The following is a 21,886-nucleotide window of genomic DNA, read 5'->3' as shown; positions in this document are numbered from 1 at the left end:
GGAGCAGTTGGGGTGTTGTCAAGGGTTTTCTGAGGGGAGTGAGCAATAACATTTGAATCATTCACCTTTTTTCTTGTATCCTCTTTCATTAGTATTGTTGCTGTTCATTGTCTCATTTTATTGCTGCTTTCAGTAAATTGCTCTTATCTCAACCTATGATATTTACCTTTTGTGCCTCCAATTTTCCTCTCCAGCCCACCAAAGGGGGAATGAAGGGGAGCGATAGAGTGATGTGTGCTTTGGAGTGTTTCAGTGGGAACACTAAACTGGGGAATACCATTCCAAAAACACAACACATAGTATCTGTACCTGGCTTGGTAAAGAGCCCCATACTTTGGGAACTGCTTATCAGTTAAGGATATGATAGAAATGCAGATAAATCATCAAGCAGATTCAGCTGCTGAAAAACTAAACACTCATAACAGAAATGAAAATTCTAAAATATTTCCTGTATATCACATGCTTACTTAAATGCTAGTGAACATGGCAGAAAATGAAAAATCCATAAATTTAAGGAAAATTCAGCTAAAAATTGCCTTCTGTATTGACATTTGTTCATCTTTTTTTGCCTTCCTGTCAGATCTAACAGTATATTCAGGTGCACAGTTTCAAGAGATTATTGGAAAAAACAATATTAGTAGAAAATTGTCAAGTTTGGTGTTTCATAACACTTTATAGTTCAGAGTAAAAGAAGGACTTAATCCACTAACATTTTTTATTTTATAGTTAGTATGAAGCAGTATCATTTCATCTAGGTCTTTCTCTCAGGTTGATGCTTTTCCATTCCAGCACTCTTTTTCCAGAACTTACCCTGGCATTTACATGTACATGAAGATGCTACACTAATCCCTTCAGAATTAAATCCACATATATAATTTTTATTCAGTTATAGGCTTTCTCTCATTTATGATTTATCTATGTGTAAATAATTGAACTCCTTTTATTGGACATGACTCGTCAATGTGCATTCACGGCCCAGAAAGCCAATCATGTCCTGGAGTGCATCAAAAGAAGTGTGGCCAGCAGGCTGAAGGTGGGTGATCCTCTCCCTCTGCTCTGGTGAGACCCTGCCTGGAGTACTGCATCAAGGTGTGGGATCCCCAGCACAGAAAAGACATCAGTCTGTTGAGTTGGGTCCAGAGGAGGGCCATGATGATGATCAGAGGGCTGGAGCACCCCCCCTATGCAGACAGGCTGAGAGTGTTGGGGTTGTTCAGCTGGAGAAGAGAAGGCTCTGGGGAGACCTCATTGCAGCCTTTCACTACTTAAAGGGTGCCTTTAAGAAAGATGGGGACAGACTTTTTAGCAGGGCTTGCTGTGATAGGACAAGTCATAACGGTTCTAAGCTAAAAGATTCAGACTACATATAAGGAAGAATTTTTTTATGGTGAGGATGTTGAAACACTGGAACAGGTTGCCCAGGGAGGTGGTTAGTTGCCCAGTCCCTGGAAACATTCAAGGTCAGGTAGGATGGGGCTCTGAGCAATATGCTCTAGTTGAATGTCCCTGCTAATTGCAGGGGGATTGGATTAGATGACCTTTAAAGGTCTCTTCCAAGCCAAATCACTTTATGATTCTACTGAGGTCTATATTACCTATATATGTGGTAATAGAAGTCAAAAAGAGGCACTAGTGTGGATAGTTTAGTTACATTTGATTCATACTGAATTCTTACTACTCCCAACATTTAATTTTTTGCACAGATATTTTTAGGAATCTGTGCAAAATCTTTTTACCATGTTGGAAGGGATCTGACTATATAAAGGACACTTACTTGTACAAAGCAAAGAATCCTATGTATCATAGAATAGAATCGTGTTTCATTTATGCATGTGACACTCTGGGATGTTTTTTACTTAGGAAGAGATTTGTGTTTGGTTTCTACCCTCCCTTTTTTCTTGAAATAAGCAGTCATGTAAGCAAAAGATTTGAGTTGTGAGCTGCTTCAAATAAAGCTTTAGCCTGTTTTGTTCTCCTCCTTTTTCTTTCTTCACTGTGGAAAATCTAATCTCCTCATGAACTTCCTTTTGCATGCTAACCTTTCTCATTTTGCCTGAGTATGCACTACAGAACACAAATGCATAACTAGAAAAAGAGCTGTCTTACCACCTTCCTTCTGCATTTCAAAACATAGAAGCTATTTTTGATGTACTACCTTTTACAGTATAAGGATACTAATTAAACTACGTTTCTTCCTGCTGTTACCATCATGTACTTCACCTCTCAAATGAGATAGTGAAGGTATGAGAGTTAATGTATTACTTAATCAGAGAAGCTGTAAGGACAAAAATCAAAAGCCATGTTAAAGCACATTGAACGATAGGAGTATTTCAGAGCCTTTTTCAGGAAATATTTAGATGATATAATCTAAGTCTTGTTCTTCTTAAATCTGAGGGAAAATAAATCACGTACCTGGATTTCTGAGCAAATTTACTTTCTTATGGGCAGGAATGAGTGCATTCAGTAACAAAGCATGTGATGTCTTCTGTTCTCTACTTCCAACACCCCTGCCATGGGCAGGCACATCTTCCACTAGACCAAGTTACCCATGGCCCCATCCAGCCTGGTCCTGAACACCTCCAGAGATGGGAGTCCACAAACTCTCTGGGCAACCTGTTTCAGTACCTCACCACCCTTATAGCAAAGAACTTCTTCCTAATATCAGTTTAAGGCCATCCCCCCCCTTGTCCTATCAACATACCTGAGTTTCTGAAATTACATACAAGAGTTGTAATCCATCATGAAACTCTTCTCTAAGTTGCTGGAGACTCCTCCAACATGAACTCTCCCCCCACATAAGACTCTGGAAAAACTTTGAAGCTTTTCAGGGTGCATGGTAGTATTTACTTTCAATGAAAACTAGCCAGGCATATTTTGTTAGTTCTCTGAAATTTAGGTTTTTCAGTTTTAAGCAAGAGCTACTTGACATGCTTACTTATTTTACTGCTATAATCAGGAATACTTCCACTGTAATTCCATGCTATTGCAGTTGTACTAAGTAAAATCTTGCCAGGGTGGAACGAAGGGGACAGGAATGTTGCCAGTGCTTGGAAAAAAAGTACTTTCCTACACCGTGACTTGGAGCAGCCTTCATAGCTATTCCCTCTAGACCCTAGGCTTTAATTATGTCCCTCTTGCCCTTCTTAACAGGAACAATCCAATGCCTTGCTAGAAGCAGCACAGGGGAAGAAGAGGAAGTCCCTGTAGTATAGGGACATATTCAGAATACCATATTGGTATTCACTAAATTATTTCTTCTTCATCTTCTTTTTCTTCTTTGTACAGTAGACATGAATCAGGGAGAAGAACTGGTTCTATTTTCTGTTCAGACTTTGGTAATTTCTTACACAATTTATCATGACACCAGAACAACTGTTTCCATATATTACTAGTACCCCATTTCATTGCAGTTTTTAATCTGTATGAGCAAATACCAAAATATTCCCATAGGGAGAGCTATATTTCAGTTAATTTATCATATTAAAATGAAGGTTAAAAGAAAAAAAAAATCTAAAATTCATAGTGAGAAATGAGTTAGCTAATTTCTTTATTTAACTCATGTTAGTGGAAAAAGGTTTGGTATTTTAAAATAAAAAGATTGCTTTCACTATGTGTCAGTAAATTTCAGTGAATTTTGAAGACAGTTTTAAAACTGGAGCAGTTGCAATATACACCATTAATAGAAAGTAAATTCTACCTTGTTTTCATGCCCCTAAATGCTTTTTCAATTTATACTGTAATATCAGCTGGATTTTTAGACCTCAGACAATAATTTTTGTCATAACTACCTTAGTGATCAGAAAATAAGCACTAAGTCCGCTTACAGTTATTGCTGACTCTTTAACATGCAGTTGGAAGAAGTAATGACAGAAATATGCTGGTTTTATTCTTTTGTATATAGAATAGTTCTAGTCTGTAACATCTTGAACTGTACTTCTTTGTATTTGTGTTCAGTATGGAATATCATGCACTGACAGCAGCCTAAACACAGAAAATTCATAGTAACCCTTAACTGAGTTCAGTCTGTGAGGAATATTAACTTGAGCAAGAAGATTGTCTTTCAGACTTAATTTTAATACCTTTGGTTAGGGAGTGAAGCAGTTTTATGAATCTTTTGCTGTCCTGTTTTATATCCTCTACTATACTTCAAGGTGTTTCTAATGTGTACTTTGCTCTCATTTTGAAATATTATTTTTGACTGTTCCCATTTTTCTTTCAGTGCCATTCAGTTCCATAAGGGCCAAATGCTACCACACTTGCACTGCAGTGGGACTGCTCCTTCAAAAAAGAACTATTTGGCATAATTATGATAAACCGTACCTGACTACTTTAACTTCATTATGTTCTAAGTGCTTATATAGGTAATAGTTGCTTACTCACACACTTCTTTGAGTTTGACTTGAGGCTATCTTATTATGTTATGACCTATCAGCTGAGAACATTGACCTGTATGTTGGTTGCATTTTTAATTGCTAACATATTTTGTTAATCGTTGGCCTCCAAAGAACAGCGACCTAAAATCTCCTGGTTAATGAGCTCATTACAATGCTGTATGCTTTGTAAATGGTGGTCATTACATATGTGACAAATAAAGCAAGCTTTCTTGAGCTGGATTGAACCAAACTCAAACCAGTTCATCCAAACAAGTTAAACATGAAGGACTTTTGTACCTTGCTTAGGAAAAATATGTCCAAGACTAAGTATAAATAGTATTAATAGTCATATTCATGTAGTATATTTTAAGACAGTACCCAAGATCCAATACCAAAAATGTTTTTTATAGCTTGTTACATAATACATGTATATTATACCTCTGAATTTCTTCAGATATAAAATAACTACAAGATTTTTCAATAAATCTTTCAATTTTTGCTAGATTTGGTAAAAGTCTAAAGTACTGATTCATAAAATAATTTTGAATTTACCTAAAGTAATATTAATTAGAAGAAATTCATAAAAACTCTTGTCTTAAGGGTTTTTTACCACTTGTATATAAACAATTCAAAATGGCAACATCAATTCACAGTTCTTGTGGAATACTGTTGTTGCAAGATCCACAGAACAGAATCTAAAGGACTATAAAATATGCTAGCAGTCTCCTGACCAGGAAAAAAACCCCCGAGCACACTTTGTTGATAAAGATTAGAAAGGCAAATATAGGCAATAATGATCAGCTTCAGTAATGACGAGTCTGCTCAAACACTTCCTGGACAGACTAGAAATGCAGTTTCCCTAATGCTTTGAATCCTTGCTTCAACTGAATCCCTCTTAGGACACAATAGAAGATTTTTTCCTTGATTTAGGCCTAAATTCATCCACTAATAAGATAGAGGGTGTAACAGTTTCCAGGTGGGTAAGGTAAGGATGAGATAAAAGTATGAAACCATAAGAAGATTATTTATCAGTCATAGGAAGTCACTAAAATTTAGCCTTTGGGCTGATCTTATGCAGGGTTTTGGTTTTGCTCTTTTTTTAATTTACCAGGGCATAAAGAGGTGGGGCATCTTACTGAAGGTTTCTGATGACACATTTTTGTAGGCATTACCAGTATTCATGTAGATCTGACTATTGTACAAGAAAAAGCATATAAACTTGAGAAGTAGGGAAGGGATGAAATTCAGTAATACCATGGGCAGTTTTACTCAGGGGCCAATGACAGGAACTGGCATGAAGTTGTGACTGAGAAGAGAGGTGCACATCTGTACAAAGTGAATACACAGTGACTATGAGTCACCCACGTGATAATGAATCCAGGATGCAGCTGAACTATAGATTGTGATAGGAAATTATTAATGCTGTTGGACCTGCTTCTATGACTCATGCAGAATGCAGTCTATATTTCTGATGGCTCTGAGTCCACAAAAGTGAACTCAGATTGAAATAGAGAGCTGAAGACTGAAAATAAGTGGTTTGGTTTAAAACAAGCAAATAAAGACAGTATGTTTTTCTCTGTGCTTATATAATAGGAAATGAAGGAATTAATAGTAGGGGAAAATAGCTATTTAAGAAGATTGATATCACTCTCACTTAAAGGAAAATGGATATAAAATAGCTGTGAACAAACTCAGGCTAGAAATCAGAATGACGTCTCTAACTCTGAGATGAGAGCTGGTGGTGTGCCTTCACATAGACTTGCTGGAGCAAAAATCCTCTGAAATGAGGATCATTAAATAACGGTGGTGGGATAATGAAGGCCTGGCCACACAACCAAATAGCTCTTCTAGTACTTATGGTCCTAATTAAAATTCCTAGATACTCTGTGCAGGCTACATAAGCAACTGTTATTAGTTGAAAGGTATGCCTACGGCTGTGCAGGCAAGAAATGCGGTGTTTGGTAATGTACAAAACTTAGGAAGTCAAATAACGAAAGAGATCTTTAAAAAGAGATCCAGTACAACTGAGGTCAATGCACAAAGATGAAAAACTGGTGCGTCATGTGAAAATAATAAAAGTTACAAGGATAAAGCAGAAAATGAAAGATCTAAGAGTATAAATAAATCAAGGATAGCAAGTCCAGGAAGTTTATGAGAGGACTAGTAGGTGGGCATGACTGTTGAGAAGGGAACCATAACAAAAGATAAGAGAAATAAAAATAGGTCAAACTTTATTAAACAGGAAATTGTATCAAAAACTTTCCCTTAGTGAAGATTGGAGTAAGTAGAGATTACACTTATCAGCAAAACTTTTGGAGAAATTGGATCTTAAAGTGGTAGCATGGTGCTATGGAGCAAGAGAGTGGCCAGGCATGCATACCTTCTAGGGATGGTGTAAGCAAAATGATCCCTTCTTGAAAATGCGTGCTCGGTGTTATATTTTAGAGGATGTGCCCATTCTTTAAGCAGATAAACCAATACAATAGGAATGGATTGGGACTTTCCAGAGTCTTTTGAACTTTAATGTCCAGCTACAACTTATTACAGATGATACAATTTAGGTTACAAACTGACCTATACGTATACTTTGAGCTATTATACAAGCAAGATGAAGCAGATATTTTGCCATGTCTGCTCTTGGATTTTTTTTTTTTTTTAATAATAACATATATCTGCAGAAGACACCACTGAAAAAGCTGCAGAAAAGGTAGCGCTAAACGGTTTTTGAATGGAATTCCCTTGTTATAATGCTGATAAGAAAAATTTCATGCTTGCCAGTCAGAGTCCAACTGCTGGAAGATGTTTAGAAGAAAGAGTTCCCTTTGGGCAGAATATTCTTCTGTGAAACTTATCATGTCTTCTATAAGGAGGTTTCTATGTTGTACCATTACAAAAATCTGATTCTATACTGCCTTGGAGATACTATTAATTGTATATCTGAAAAGTGAAGAATCACAAAGGAATTTGCAGCATTTTGTTCTCGCTTTGGTCAATGGAAGGGTTTTCAGCAGTTACAGAGAATCAGGTCTTGGATCTCAAATTTAAAGCACTCATGGCTTAGTTTAGTACAATAACTTCTACTGCATAAAATAGACTAATAGCATACTGTCAGAGGATATTTGACCCACTAACAAAAATACAAAGACCACACACAGAAAATAACAAAAGACCACATACCTCCCTCTAGCAGTGATAGGAGGAGCTTACAAATGTTTGCAAAATTCATATCTATGCTTTCATGGAAACTATGGAAATTATAAAGCTGAGAATCTTTTAATTTTCTAAATTCGCGACTCCTTGGATTTTATCCAAAGATTCTTGGAAAAGAAACCTCAGCAGAGAATTACTATTATTCCTGATTTTTCTGAATGACATGTTGTGTACTGTGCATGTGCAGTAGGTTTTGTGATGGATTAGAACAATGATATTAGCTGAAAAAAATATTTTGTGTTTTCAGGGCCTTGGTTTTACACTGTCAAAGTTAATGGAAATGTGATTATTCGCTTGAAATAGTGCTGAAATGACTGCGTAAATCTTGAAATTTAGCAGCATTTTTAACAGGTAGTTTCAGATTTTCATTTTTGTAGTGCTGTATTTTCAAAAGGTGGTAAATATACCTTGAATTGTTCATTTCAGCGGGAAACAAAGCAAAAAAAATCTATAAGGCATTAAAATGTTTCATTTGATAAGTAAAAATCAGTATTATCTAAAAATAGGTTTCAATAGAGACAATTTGGAAAGAAAGATGTGAAAACTCTACTTCAGAAAATTTTCTTTGCTTGTCTACAAATATTACATTACTTGAAAATGAATTGTACAATATCTTTTCTTTAATATTTTTAAATTTATTTCCCTTGCTATTTAACCAGTCTTTCTGTTTTCATTTCATTGAGAAACTGAGAAAAATTTTACTTTGTTGAATCAGATCTTGCAAAGTAGTCTCAGGCAGCCTTAGAAAGGAAGAGAATTCACCAAATGCTGTAAATTCCAGTGAAGAATTTCATCTAAGTTACTGTATTTTTAAAAGGCCATAAACCCCAGCTTATTTCTTAAAATATGTTTCATTCTTTGGCTCGAAAGAAACTGGTTCCAGCCAACAAATCATAGATTGCTGATTTGTTTGGTATTTCTCATCAGATAGGTTAAATGCCATAGTACCTTTTTGTGGATCTCAAAGCAAACATCTGAAAAAAAATCACAAAATGTTTATACCATGCAATTGTTTCTTAATTTTGTAGAAAACTTCTAATTAAGCAATGCTCAGCCTGAATTTAAACAGTTTACCCACTAGCCAGTCCAATCCACTTTCAAACCAGGTTTAGTATGTACTGGATGGAAGGCATATGTTTAACTTTTTCATTCATACTGTGTCTAGACTTATGTAGATGAATTCTAAATGCTAAATGTTAAAATGGTAAATGTTAAAATTTATAGATCACAAAATTGTCCTGTGCACTGTTATTCCTCTTACACGATGGACTGGCTACAATTTTTGTTTCTTTACCCTTTCCCTCTCCTCATTAAAACATATTAATGTACTTTTCCTTATCAATAGCAGTGAAAATAGACTTAATTTCATCTCTTGGTTCCTTACAGAGTAATTTATCTGAGCAGCACTGTATGTTATCCTTCCTGATATTTGTAATTTCTTTCATAACAGAATCAAACTAAACTCCTTGTCCGTTAGGAGTTTTCAAACTGTGTTGGATTGTATTTTACCCTTCAGTCAGGTGAAATACCTCATGATACTATACATTTAGATGTAATTAAAGCTTCCAATTCTACTTTGTCATGGGGACATAATTCATTTGGTGGGACTATTTTTGGATCTCTTCTAGGCAAGTAAAGGCAAACTTCATGAAATGAAAGTACTATCATTAGTGAGTTTGTAACACACTCAGAATGTATTAGGGACATCACTTCAGGATAATGAATTGTAAAAAACCATTAAGGATTGAATTTGGAATTAACCTCTGTCAATTTTCATACATGTGATAACTACTCATAATACACAATCTTGATCAAATATATTTCATGTGCGTAGCCAAAAAACCCCATTAGTTATTGTAAGTGCAAATATGAACTCAAACATCAATATAAGTTCCAAGTGCATCTTAGTCTAAAGCTATTTTATTTAATTTCATCAGTTGTGGTATTTTCCTTTTATCTATTTCTATGTTTATAGACATGTTTCTGTTAATCATATGGCATGCTATCTGCCTGAAGAGTTAGCGAGGCAGTTATCTTAAACCAAAGAGAGTCTAGTTTTCAGATTTTGCTTAGGTCAAATGCAATAATGAAAAGAATCTTCTTAGAGGCTCATTCATGCAATGACTTTCCTGTCCATGACCCTCATCCCTAAACTAACAGATTGGAAGAATTTATGGCTGCTAGTATTAAAATCTGGTGCAGATAATCAGTCAATTCGAGTTAAAGGGAACACAGACAGATATGGCAGAGCTGATTCCTGGGGAACATGCGATTTATAGGTGGAGACAATGTTATAACCAAAATCAGATTGGCTTCCCAGCATTCAAAACGGGTTTTGGTTGTAAAGGGGAGAATTCTATAGAATATAAATTTTTAGATGGACAAGCTTTCTCCCCTCCCCAAATGCCTAGTTCTAAAAAGTCTTCACAAGTTTATTTTAATTTTTTAACTTCAACATCTTGTAGTCATGGCTTATCTGCTGACATGAGAGTAGGAAAAACAGACTTTAGTTAGTAAGACTAGCTCAGCAACATTCATTTTCAGGCATAAGGAGATAATCCCTACTCTGTAAGGTGATAAATTAGTTGATAATTCACTGACTGAAAATTCAAGGAATCAAGAATGGCTAGTAGGAAAGATTTTTGAGAAGTTAAATGCTGCAATTTATACACATGGAGTAGTAGCTAGTTTGTTTTTCTTTATTTCATTTCTTCTCTCTTTTTCTTTTTTTTCTTTTCCTTATGCAAACCCAATTGATTTTATAACAAAGAGAAGAGATGAACTGAGAAAACCCACAGTGTTTGTTTCTGTGAAGTGTTATTCATCTCTTGATTACATGACACAGGTGACATAGAAAACTGGCATGGTTTAGTCTGCTTCACCGAATGCGGTTTGTTTTCATGTCTGATTGCTATTGTATTAATCCGACTTTTTAGCTGTGTTCTAAGATGGCTTCGTTTTCAAGTCTTGTCTACAAACACTCAGGAGCATCTACATTCATGCTCATTGTTGGTGTAGACAGGCTGTTATAATTTTTCCTTTTACGTTTTCTATTCTGATAAGACCAGGGAGGTTATACAGCTTACAGGAACCATGTTATTGTGGCATTGCTGTAATGATGGATGATGTGTCTAACATTGACTGTATAGATGCAGCCAAGACGAAAGCAGACAGTTCAGGAATGGGGCCCTTAAAATCTAAAGGTAACTAGTAAATGTTTGACTAGGACAAATACTTGGGTGGGAAGAAAAACAATGGTCTTTCAGTAAAGTAACCTGGTCTAAGATCTCTACATGATCATGGGAAAGATTCTTCCACTATGGCTTAAGAGTCTGGAAATCTTAATGATAGGTTCTTATCCAAGCTAGTTTTGAGCTAAATTGCATTAGCATTGTAACAGCTTCAACACAGCTGATGTTCAAACTAGGAGAAAGTTCACTAAAATGAAACTCACATTTTCAACACAAAGCTATGTAAGTGAAGTCGCATTTATTGGGTCAGTATCACAAAGTGGGTTCAGGGTTCAGGTCACCTGGGACACATCATTACTTAAGATAAACTGAAGAACAAGCTCACAGAAATCCCAAGAAAGTCAATTAAACCATCTGTACTTCCTTATTATCAAACACTTCTGCCACTTCCTCCTATTTCATATTCCATCTGTTTTTGTAGAATTGACTTCTCTCTGTTCTTCTTTCTACTTTCTTTTTTCTTTTATCTGACATCTAACAAGGGCACTTTAAATATATGTTGCTACATGTGTTTGCAGTCTTAGTGGTGTTTCTGTCACTTTGAAAAGTCTGTTTTTACTGTCTGGTTGTGCCGTCTTTCTGTCTCTTTAGATTCACTTATTGCACTCAGTAATATTCCCTCCCTCTGATTATTGGCTATATTAATAGTTTTACTGCATCATACCATTACATGTTTTTCTATGACAGATACCATTGACTGCTTGTCTCTATTAACAGATTTGACATATTACTGTAACACACAGATTTTGCGACACTTTATACAAAAGAAAGTAGCCTGTTGCAGAACCATTTTGCATTAATATATCTATATTTGAAGGCACCACTAAAGCCCCCATTCCCTCAGAAAGCCTTTGAATTAACTGAAATCTGTATTACGGAGGTTTTGAGGAAAAGGCTCAAAACGGATCTCCCAGGATATGAGCTTCATTTTGCTCTTGCTGAAGGCTACATTATCAGAATAGTCTATAAATCTAAAAAGAGTTATCTTGAAACTTGTTCTTCTGTCAGCATTCTTCTCCCATCTTCCAGTATACCTGTTAGTACACTGATCATTTCTAAACAAATTATTAGGTCAGATGTGTATTTTTAGATACAAAAATAAACAATAGTCATATATTTCTAGCATTTCCACCATTTCTGTTCAGTCTTGCACTTACTGCTTTGCACAGAACACCATCTTTCCCTGAACAGATCTTGTATGGAGAAGATAACCCAATAAAGGATAATAAATGTTAATGAATATTGTTTTCATGTAAGTTAAAATATGCTGGATAAAATCTGAAAATCAACCTTTATTTTATTCTATAAGTGGCTTTTTACACTGTCTGTATCTCGTGCATTCCATACACGCTTTTGGGTCTAAGAACAATAAAAGTAAGAAGTTTGTGTGAAGTCAAAACTACCAGCTAATAACAGTTGTTGCTCAAATTGTTTCTCCATTTAATTTCTGACTCATTGTTTTCCTTTTCCTTTGCAGTTTTCCATTTGTCCCACAAAGTGACTCGGGTGGTTCCAGAAAGTGCTCTGTTGATTGTCCTCGGAATTGTTCTTGGTGGCATTGTATTGGCAGCAGATCACATTGCCTCCTTCACCCTGACACCAACTGTATTTTTCTTCTATTTGCTGCCCCCCATTGTTTTGGATGCTGGATATTTTATGCCAAATAGATTGTTCTTTGGAAATCTTGGCACAATCCTTTTGTATGCTGTCATTGGGACAGTTTGGAATGCTGCCACAACTGGTTTATCTCTCTATGGTGTCTATCTGACAGGAATAATGGGTAAGTTTGATCTATGAAGGCACTACTGTATACCAACTGTTAGATGGGTGATGATTTACAACTTAACAACTCTTTCCAGCAGAAAAGTTCAATTTTGACAGGAGCAATTTGTAATATCTTTATGAAATTTAAGAATGACCTGAGAAATCTTCCCTGGAGACAGCACAAAAGCAACTTGAATCCATGTCTCTCGTGCTGTCCCGCTCTAAATGTGTGTGTACACTCTCAGGGTAAAGCTCGGGATTCTTTCTGCTAATGGACGTCTGGACAAAAATACACAGTGAAGGGCTTGTTTCTTTCTGCTGTGACAGAAACCTCAAAAGTTACTGTGAAATGGAAGTGCCTTCCTTCAATCAGCTTTAATATTAAGTAAGGAATGGTTGCTGAGTGGGTATATATGTGTGACACATCTCTTTTTTGTCTTGTGAGTCTGGAAAGCGTAACTGAAGATTTAGAAATTTTAGACTTACAGAACAAGGTAGCAGATGTCTTACTGACAGCAGATGTCTTACTAAAAAAAAAAAAAAAAGGTCAAAGGTCATTTTAATGAGAGCAGTCCAATGGGATTTGAAAGGGTGCAAAATTTCCCAGACCACAAATCCAAAAAGTGAAGATTCCCTATTGCTTGTGCTTTGCCCAAAGAAACTGTGGATGCCCCATCCCTAGAAGTGTTCAAGGCCAGGTTGGATGGGGCTCTGAGTAACCTGGTAACCTGGTCTAGTGGAAGGTGTCCCTGTCCCCCATGGCAGGAGGGATGGACTGAAGGGCGTAAGAGGTCCCTTCCAACACAAACCGCTCTATGATTCTAAGATGCACTCTGTCTCAATTATTCTATAATAAAAGGGCACAGAGCTGATAGAACAGGCCCAGAACAGCAGTGCTTAGTCTGTACAGACTTACTCTTTGGAGACATGTTATTTAACTGCAGATATTTGTAATATAGACAGCTATGATAAATTTAGCTTACATTTTATATATTTACCTTACTATAACTCACATTTTGGAAGGAGCATTTTTATTCTTTGGAAGTTACAAAGGTGAGAACTCAGATACAAACACTGTTGACTCTTTATACTGCATCTACAATATCACATTTATAAATAAAATGAGGTTTTCAGGAACAAAATATATGACAGAACGATGTTGCTATTGCAACATAGTGGAAAAGGATTTCTTTATTTAAATATCCAAGATGTTTCAAATAATTTTAAAAATACCACCAAACTTATTTTCTTAACATTGTGTTCTGAGAAATATAATGAACGATAATTACTTTGATATAAATCATTAAAGGAAAAGGATTGATCTCTTTATAAAGTGAAATGGAAAAGTCAAGTCTTTTCAAAAAAGTTTGTTTTAATTGAAAAATTCTCCTATGTCTTCCTCTCCTCCCAGTCAGTAAACAACTCTCATCTAACTGCAAAAGCTGGATTTGGTGTCTACATGTTCTGCTTCATCATTGTGCAAATCTCTTAATGATAGTGTTTACTAGAACTCTAAGCTTAGAGTTAAACAGCAGAATCAACCCTTACAGCAGGTCACAGCTAAAGCTCTACAAGATGATAAATATAGGGATGTTAACAAACGCAAACAATAAACTGACATGCCTGCTGAATTTAAGTTTAGAAAGACCATTAATTGGTATACCGTGGGGACCTGTCTTTGCCACGACGACACAGTATAACCTACTAGAGTTCTAATTTCAACTATGAAAAAGGCCAGAGGAGGCTGTCCCTGATTCAAACTGTGCCATTCTCCAGCAAAGCTGAGCAGGCCTTTAAAATACCTGCATGACACATACTCGCTAATCCACTAAATACATTGTGTTGACCTCCAAGATGTCAATAAGTTCTAAGCATCATACTTTGTGATAAACCTTGCTGTTGTTACTTACTTGCTGAAGCTAGGAGAATGCTGAGTTACTAATTTTCTAGAAGAGTCTGTAGTAGCTTCTGGTTGAAGTTCTATGTCATATTTTTGTTTCTATCATACTTTTTCTACAATTGAAGTGAATAATGCTAAAAGTAGTATCATTAAAATGTAGAAATGTAAATCCACTACAGACTAAGATGAACTAAAAACAAGTGACTTTCAACTTTGCCATTCAATGGGCTTGTAGTACTGTCCAGCAATATAAGGGTGCATAATCCAAATTAGATTACTTAGATTTCCTACATAAATAAACAAAAGCAGCTCTTTGTTTGCATTCAATACCCTTGTAGGAAAATAGAGACGGTGATAAGGACAAAAAAATCCTTCTTTGGAAGTGAAATGAAAAGATTAACACCTTAACTGTTAACTAATAGTCATATCAGTCTGCTTTCCCAGAATAGGAAGAGTTACCTAATCCTAAACCTTTCTGGCTGATTGCACTGAAGTGTTCCCCATCTGCTGGAGAACTAACATGTGCAGTATTGTGGAATAATTGTGGCTGTGACTAATGCTTAGAGCAGTTTTTCCTGTACCATCTAAGTCATAGCTGCAACATGCTGAATGTGTCTAGAAGTCTTAAACTGAGCCCAGCAAACTTACCTTACTCAGGTGTCGCTGCTGTCAGCTAGTCACTTGGAAATTACTTGTGTTATTAGTCTAAGTCTGATTCAGAAACTCTATGCCTCCTGACAGTGCTTTGTAGGAATTACAGATGTGTCCTAATCTCCCCATAATATTTGCTCACTAGCTTTGCAAGTCTTCAAAGAATGTACCAATGATTATAATTGGTAACACATAAAAAAGATAAGCAATCTCAGTGAGCCAATTTATTTTAAAACCTTACCTTCTATTATACCGTGATCTCTGATAGTTATTGTCATTGGACTTGTTCCTTCCTTAAGCATGCCAGAGAAGGACAACATTTGGTGGAATCATTACTTAGATTCAGGTTCAAGGTTATTCTCAGAATTTTTGGCACAGACTTAAGATCACTCCTTCAACCCCACTCTCATGCTGAAATGGGTAGATTCAGTCCTTCTTCACGGCCCAAAATGTCCAAGAGTGAACAAGACTATTTATATTTTTGAAAATATGAGGTAGTCATATGCCTGTGCAAGCTATGAATTACTGTTTTCAGGGCCTTACCAAGATTCCCATACATTTTATGGAAAACATTGTAGATACTCTGATTGGCAGATAGCAGCTAACAGAATATATACGTCTGCAGCTCCACCAGGTTGTTGGCCATTGTCACATATAACAGGTTGTTGTCTACTCGTGTTTCTGGCTGCCCATATAAGTATCCTTTCCTCGAGTAAATATGCCCATATAACTTTGTATCAAAAACATTCGGAACCTAGTTTCTCTTTCAATTATGATCTAAGCACAAAACATTTTGAATTTGAAAAATTACTTCATAAGAATACTTTCTAGAGGAGTGGCCATGTAGTTCTGGAAGTACCTTACAGGCAATATTGATCCTGTGGCTATGGTTGCTGACTATCATTGCCTGGCTCATGCTTCCAAACCATTTAATCAGATGAATTTCTTCTTTACTTATAGAAATCATGCCTAATACAATTATAGATTAATTTTGGGCATGGGACTGTGCACTGCATTCTAATGAACAAATTATCAATATGTTCCTTCTTTGCTCTTCCTCGTATAATTTTAGCACCATTACCTCTTAATGAACCTTGCTTCCTCCTCCATCCATTAATGAACACAAAGGGATTTTTACTGTTCTATACTATTTCAGAAATCTTTTCCCCAGAAAAAATGACTGGGGATACTACTACTCCTGATTTCATGAAGAGGGTAAATTTTGCAAGATATTTAGGAAGCTGATCGAAGAGATCTTTGTGGTTCTCCCTTTTCTGCTCCTTTTAAAATGATAGTGATGTTTGTCTTGGTCTCTTTACATAACTGAACAAAATAACATTAATAACTAAAAGAAGGTTAAAAAAATACCCAGTTACACTGTTGCCAGAGTTTTGTAGTTCCAAAACATCGTCAAAATTCCTAAGGGGTCACAACACAAATATATTGAGGTACATTTTGGTCCTTCATCTGTTTTTATGGTCCACTTGCAGAAAATTTAACAGTGACCTCATGAATCCTAATTTGGAAACAAGTGGCTTAACTGCACCTATCAATAAATGCCTACTTGAATAAGGAGGCCACAATTGGTGTTCAACTGCACTGAGTGTAGTTAAGCCCCACTGTAGAAGTCAAATTTGACCTGTGACATGAAGTATTTTGTAATGTTCACTTCATAAGTACTGGTATAGTCCTCTTGACATCTTGTGAGTTCTCAGTTACCCTACGATAATTTACTTAAGTTAGACAAACCATACCACACACAGATACAAACTCAGTGTTAATATGGGAGCACTTTGCTTTAAGAACAGGCCTGTACTGGTCCTGCTTCTAGAAACAACTTTGACCCACATGGGCCAATGCTGGATCCAACAAATCTTGTAGGAAACAAGATGGCACAGTACAGAACTTCTTAAATAATGTCCGTACCATGCTTTCCAGCTGATACCTTAGGATCCCTATTTTGAAGGATTTGACATTATCTGTAATATCACAGTCTGTCATTACTATAGATAATACAGAGCTGACTCTACTTATTATTTGTTTACTTTGTTTTTGAAGGCAAACTGAACTCTGGAGTGCTGGACTTCCTCCTCTTTGGCAGCTTAATTGCTGCTGTGGATCCTGTAGCTGTTCTGGCAGTGTTTGAAGAAGTCCATGTCAATGAAGTTCTATTCATCATTGTTTTTGGAGAATCACTTCTGAATGATGCTGTAACTGTGGTAAGTAAATTATACATCCCCAAGTCACCCAAACTCTAGGGGGTTTCTTCTGAAATGCATTTTCCTCTTAAAAGAAATACTATAGTATCTGTGTGCATCTACTCATGGGTTAGTGTAGTGTAGCTCATGGTGTCTTCTGTCTTACTTATGAACCCTATATTGTGAAGATTAGATGTTTCAGCATGAAAGCTATTTGGAGCTGGTAAGTGACATAAAAATATACAGTCCTGTGTTGGACACTTCAAATGAAGTTTCAGGGACGCATGTTTTATTTGCCTTTGCTGTTCAAGTAGGGTTTTTATGACTTAATGAAATTAGTTCCAAGGATTTTAAGCCTTTCTTTGCTGTTGTTTTTTAATGCACATAGTCTTTTCTGCATATCTGTGTTATGTCTATAATTTATATGCATACCTCAACCAGTGAGAAAGAATACTTGCCAAAGTGTTTGTGCCTTCTCCCTCTGTTTTACTTCAATCAGATATTTATCAAACAGATACATAACAAAGATCCAATTTGGAAAAACTTGTGTGACATTTTAGAAACTTTCTATTTTGTTTTGTTTTGTTTTCAAACATGTTAATTTTCTTTTTCTATTTAGAAAGCCTTTAATAGACTTAAAGCAACTCAAATTTCTACTGATATTTTTATTTTGATTGAAACACCTTTTCACATAAAATTTTTTCTTACAATAAAATAGTTGATAGTTTTGTAGTGCAATGTTAGTGGACAGGGACCAGAAAGTCCCAAGGCAGAAAGGTGCTGTGCAACCAAGTTGCTATACAGCTTCAGTTCACTTTTGGATCATTTCCTGTTTCTGCTCCTGCCTGTCTCCAAAGGAGGGTAAGACATTCATTAGGCTCAGTTTCTTAACTTTTTGCAACCAAGGAAGCAAGGCACTACAAGGTCACTGGTAGCAGCCTAATTGTTCACAAAAATTTGAAAATGGCTTCCAGAGAAACCTAATTGCCCTTTGATATCAGTAACATTAGTAGTTTTGGGGTATTGCCAGGAAGAAATATTAAAATAAACCTTTGATGAACTCAAGTATCAATATCACTGGCTTTCAGAAGGAAATGAGTTTTTGTTACTGCGAAATGAACATGAACACTCACTCTACAAATAAAAGAAAATTTGATTCATTGAAGGAAATCTAGAAGAGAAGAGCAAGCATGATCAAGAGTCAGAAAGCACAGTCTATGAGGAAATTTGAAACAAGTGGAGTTCTTACCTTGAAAACGGAAAGCCTGGAGGACAGAAGAAAGTAGATGATATGGCATTCTTTAAACACGAAAATGTAAAAGACTACTGTTACAAAGCAAAGTAACCTGTATACTGTGACTGGGTAAATATGATAAGAATTATCAAGGTTAGTTGCAATAAGGAAAGCTGAGAAGGCCATAGTAAAGTTCTCCTCTGTCACTAGAGGAATTAAGAACAGATTAAACAGGTATATGTCAAAAATGATGCTCATACAAACCTCATTAGGCAGGGGTATGAATAAGGTTATTCATTATTTTAAAAGCTTATTATTTTAAAAGTTTTAATACAATTATTGCAGTTTATTCTCTTTTATGTTCAACTTATACATGTTCAATATATTTCAATTTAGTCTCATTATTAGCATCGTATTAATTATCTTATACAGGTGATTAAATAAATCTGTCAAATATCTGGATTTTACAGTGAGAAGTGCCTTAGAAAACACATCTCTATGTAACAATCCTTCTTATCAATAGGAAATATTGAAATGAGAAATGGAAAATTGTGGTTTTTTTCTTAAAAAAAAAATTGTTTCTTCTTGCTCCACTGCATTTTCTCCATTTTGAAAAAATATCAAATCTGCAAAGTCTTCTCCCTCCACACAGAATTTCCCTCAGCCACACACGGTTTCAGGATTCATATTGTTAAGGCCCATAATGAGATTATTTTAATAGGCTCAATTCAGGAGCAATTATTAAGTTAGTCTACTTTTCTTTTCAGGTCCTGTACAATGTGTTTGAATCTTTCGTTGCAATAGGTCCAACAAATGTGACAGGAATTGAATGTCTCAAAGGCATAGGTGCGTAGAATTCAATTCTGTATCTCATATGTGATATATGTGCATATGTAGTATTTTAAACAAAATATTATTGTTATGCTATTGGTAACTGCTGTTTTTCAGCCCTTTTTATTATTACTCATATTACCACACTAGTATGGCACAGACAAATGTCTTAAGAAAACAGTTAGATAAATATTCCTGAATATTTGGAAAACTTAATCAGATAGATCTGTTTTCTTTTGAGGAGACTCAACAGATGTGGAATTCATTTGGTAAGATCACCAAACTTGATATTTTCTTTGTAATTAATAACATGTCCATAGTTTCAGCCTCTGCTCTCCCTCCCTGCATTCCAGGAAAGTTGAGATTGTGTATAGGTATTCTCACCCCTTATCACTGATTGCCATCAAGTAACGTTTGCCAGTGACTATCAAGAAATTTTATTTACCTAAAAATAGAGTCCTTATTTCCCATTCCAAGCATGACATGGTACTTACTACATTATCTTATGAATAAATGTTTTAACAATGACTTTGACATATTCTAGAATATGCTTTTGTGAATACATTTGTTTACAGAACATGGGAAAAAAACGTACAAATTAAATGTAGTGTCTTTTGTATAAAGCTAAAATGGTGAGGCTTAGAAGAAAGTAACCTTGATTTTCTACAGAATGCTACATTCACATACCAAATGCTCAAAAGTATTTCCTGTTGTTTCACTTTAAAAATAAATTTTGACATGTCCTCCAAAATTTTCTCTCATTTACTAGCCATTTGCTGTTACGTTTGTGCAAGAGAATGAATTCAAACCATTGTATTTTTACTGTTTAAGCTGTGTTAGGTTTTGCTTTTCAGTGTCGTTCTTTGTGGTGAGCCTTGGTGGGACACTGGTTGGCATTTTCTTTGCATTCCTGCTCTCACTGGTCAGTCGTTTCACCAAGCATGTGAGAATCATTGAACCTGGATTTGTGTTTATCATTTCCTACCTGTCCTACCTCACAGCAGAGATGTTGTCTCTTTCAGCTATCCTGGCGTAAGTTTCTTTTTATTGCTCTCTGGGAAGGGGCTGAGAAGGAAATATGGTTTTTAAAAATATTGAAAGGAAGGCCTAAATTATATAGGACAGCTATAAATATGACACTCATGAAGATTATGCTGGATAACACTATTTTCACACTGCAGTAAATTATAATTTGCAAATACTCTCATTCAGCCTTGAAAAGGAATATATGTTTTCCGGTATTTGCTGTGCAACATGAGAACTCCTTTACAAAATACAGACATGACTCTTCCTTCTTAGTTATTAATAATGCTTCAATCTTAACAGTTGTCCATTTGTATTGACATCTTTTTCTATAATGTGTAACGAAAGCAATATTTTTCTATGGCATTATGTGAATGTCATTATTCACTGCTCTCTCTGACTTGGCTGGTCTGATAAGTTTTGCCTAAATTTTGCCTGTTTTGGCTTGAGTACCCCTGTGATCTCTCTTCTTTTAGTACCCTTTGACTCCTGGCATACCTTTCTTCTCAGTTTTGCTTATTATGTTTGTAGATGATACAGTAAGTATATCCAAGATCTAAAAATCTTTCTGCAAAGAGGTCACTAGTTTATGTCTAATGTAAACAAGATTTAAAATTTTACATGTAAGACGTATGGTAATCTGAAGAGAATTAAAGTCTGTTGTGATCTAATGAAATGCTGTCTTCAGGCCTCTTGAGGTTATCTCAGAATGAATGTTTGAGATATGCTTTTTACCTAGACTAGACTCCACAAGGGCTCCTGAGTTTATTTTTTCTTAGGAATTAATGGTGGGTTTTTATCACTATGTGACAGACAGATGGAAATAATATTAAATGTTGCAGCAGATATTTTCTGAACAATCACTTCTTTTTCTAGGATAACCTTCTGTGGCATTTGCTGTCAGAAATATGTCAAAGCTAACATATCTGAACAGTCTTCTACAACTGTAAGATATACCATGAAAATGATGGCCAGTGGAGCAGAAACTATTATCTTCATGTTCCTGGGAATTTCAGCTGTAAATCCAGATATCTGGATGTGGAATACAGCTTTTATTCTGTTGACTCTGGTCTTCATCTCAGTATATAGAGTTATTGGTAAGGGGATAATCTTCCTATTCTTGCACTGTGTTGCTGATGCAATCATATTCTTTATCCCCCTCCCTACAAAATTTGGAGTTCTAGGCTTGTTTCTTTTAAAACATTACCTTTATTTTGGTTGAATTTATGGTTTAGTTTGGAGAGTAGATCTCTACAGTAAGCTTCATCATATGCTGAAAATATAGCAAGATTTCATTTTTGATGATGTGTGAGGATATGACTAGCCCAGCAGCTAACATGAATCATCCAGTGGCTAATCTTTGCTGACCCAGTACATGGTATTGGCAAAATCTCCCAGTGAAAAGGACTTTGTTCTTTAACAAAATATGTGAATCCTGTCAGCCATATCGT

The 21,886-nt window shown here is 35.7% G+C and overlaps 1 protein-coding gene across 6 annotated transcripts in view; it reads left to right on the top strand.

Moving 5' to 3' along the window:
• SLC9A3 (solute carrier family 9 member A3) overlaps positions 1-21,886 on the top strand; it is a 54,533-nt gene that overhangs the window by 10,820 nt on the left and 21,827 nt on the right. For 5 of the 6 annotated variants that reach the window (XR_003530816.1, XM_027662803.1, XM_027662802.1 and 2 more), the window contains exons 2-6: positions 12,312-12,614; positions 17,208-17,368; positions 19,349-19,427; positions 20,267-20,444; positions 21,312-21,532. Coding sequence is in view for 5 of the 6 variants with exons in the window: in XM_027662803.1 (XP_027518604.1) it covers positions 12,312-12,614; positions 17,208-17,368; positions 19,349-19,427; positions 20,267-20,444; positions 21,312-21,532 (942 nt within the window). In the remaining variant the exon portion in view is untranslated. Of the gene's footprint in view, positions 1-12,311; positions 12,615-17,207; positions 17,369-19,348; positions 19,428-20,252; positions 20,445-21,311; positions 21,533-21,886 lie in introns of those variants that run through there. The other variant, XM_027662806.1, reaches the window with a different exon arrangement.

The sequence above is a fragment of the Corapipo altera genome, unplaced genomic scaffold, assembly GCF_003945725.1.
Source record: "Corapipo altera isolate COAL_440 unplaced genomic scaffold, ASM394572v1 359, whole genome shotgun sequence".
NCBI lineage: Eukaryota > Metazoa > Chordata > Aves > Passeriformes > Pipridae > Corapipo > Corapipo altera.
The sequence above is the reverse complement of the archived record's forward strand: the minus strand, read 5'-3'. Positions and strand labels throughout refer to the sequence as shown.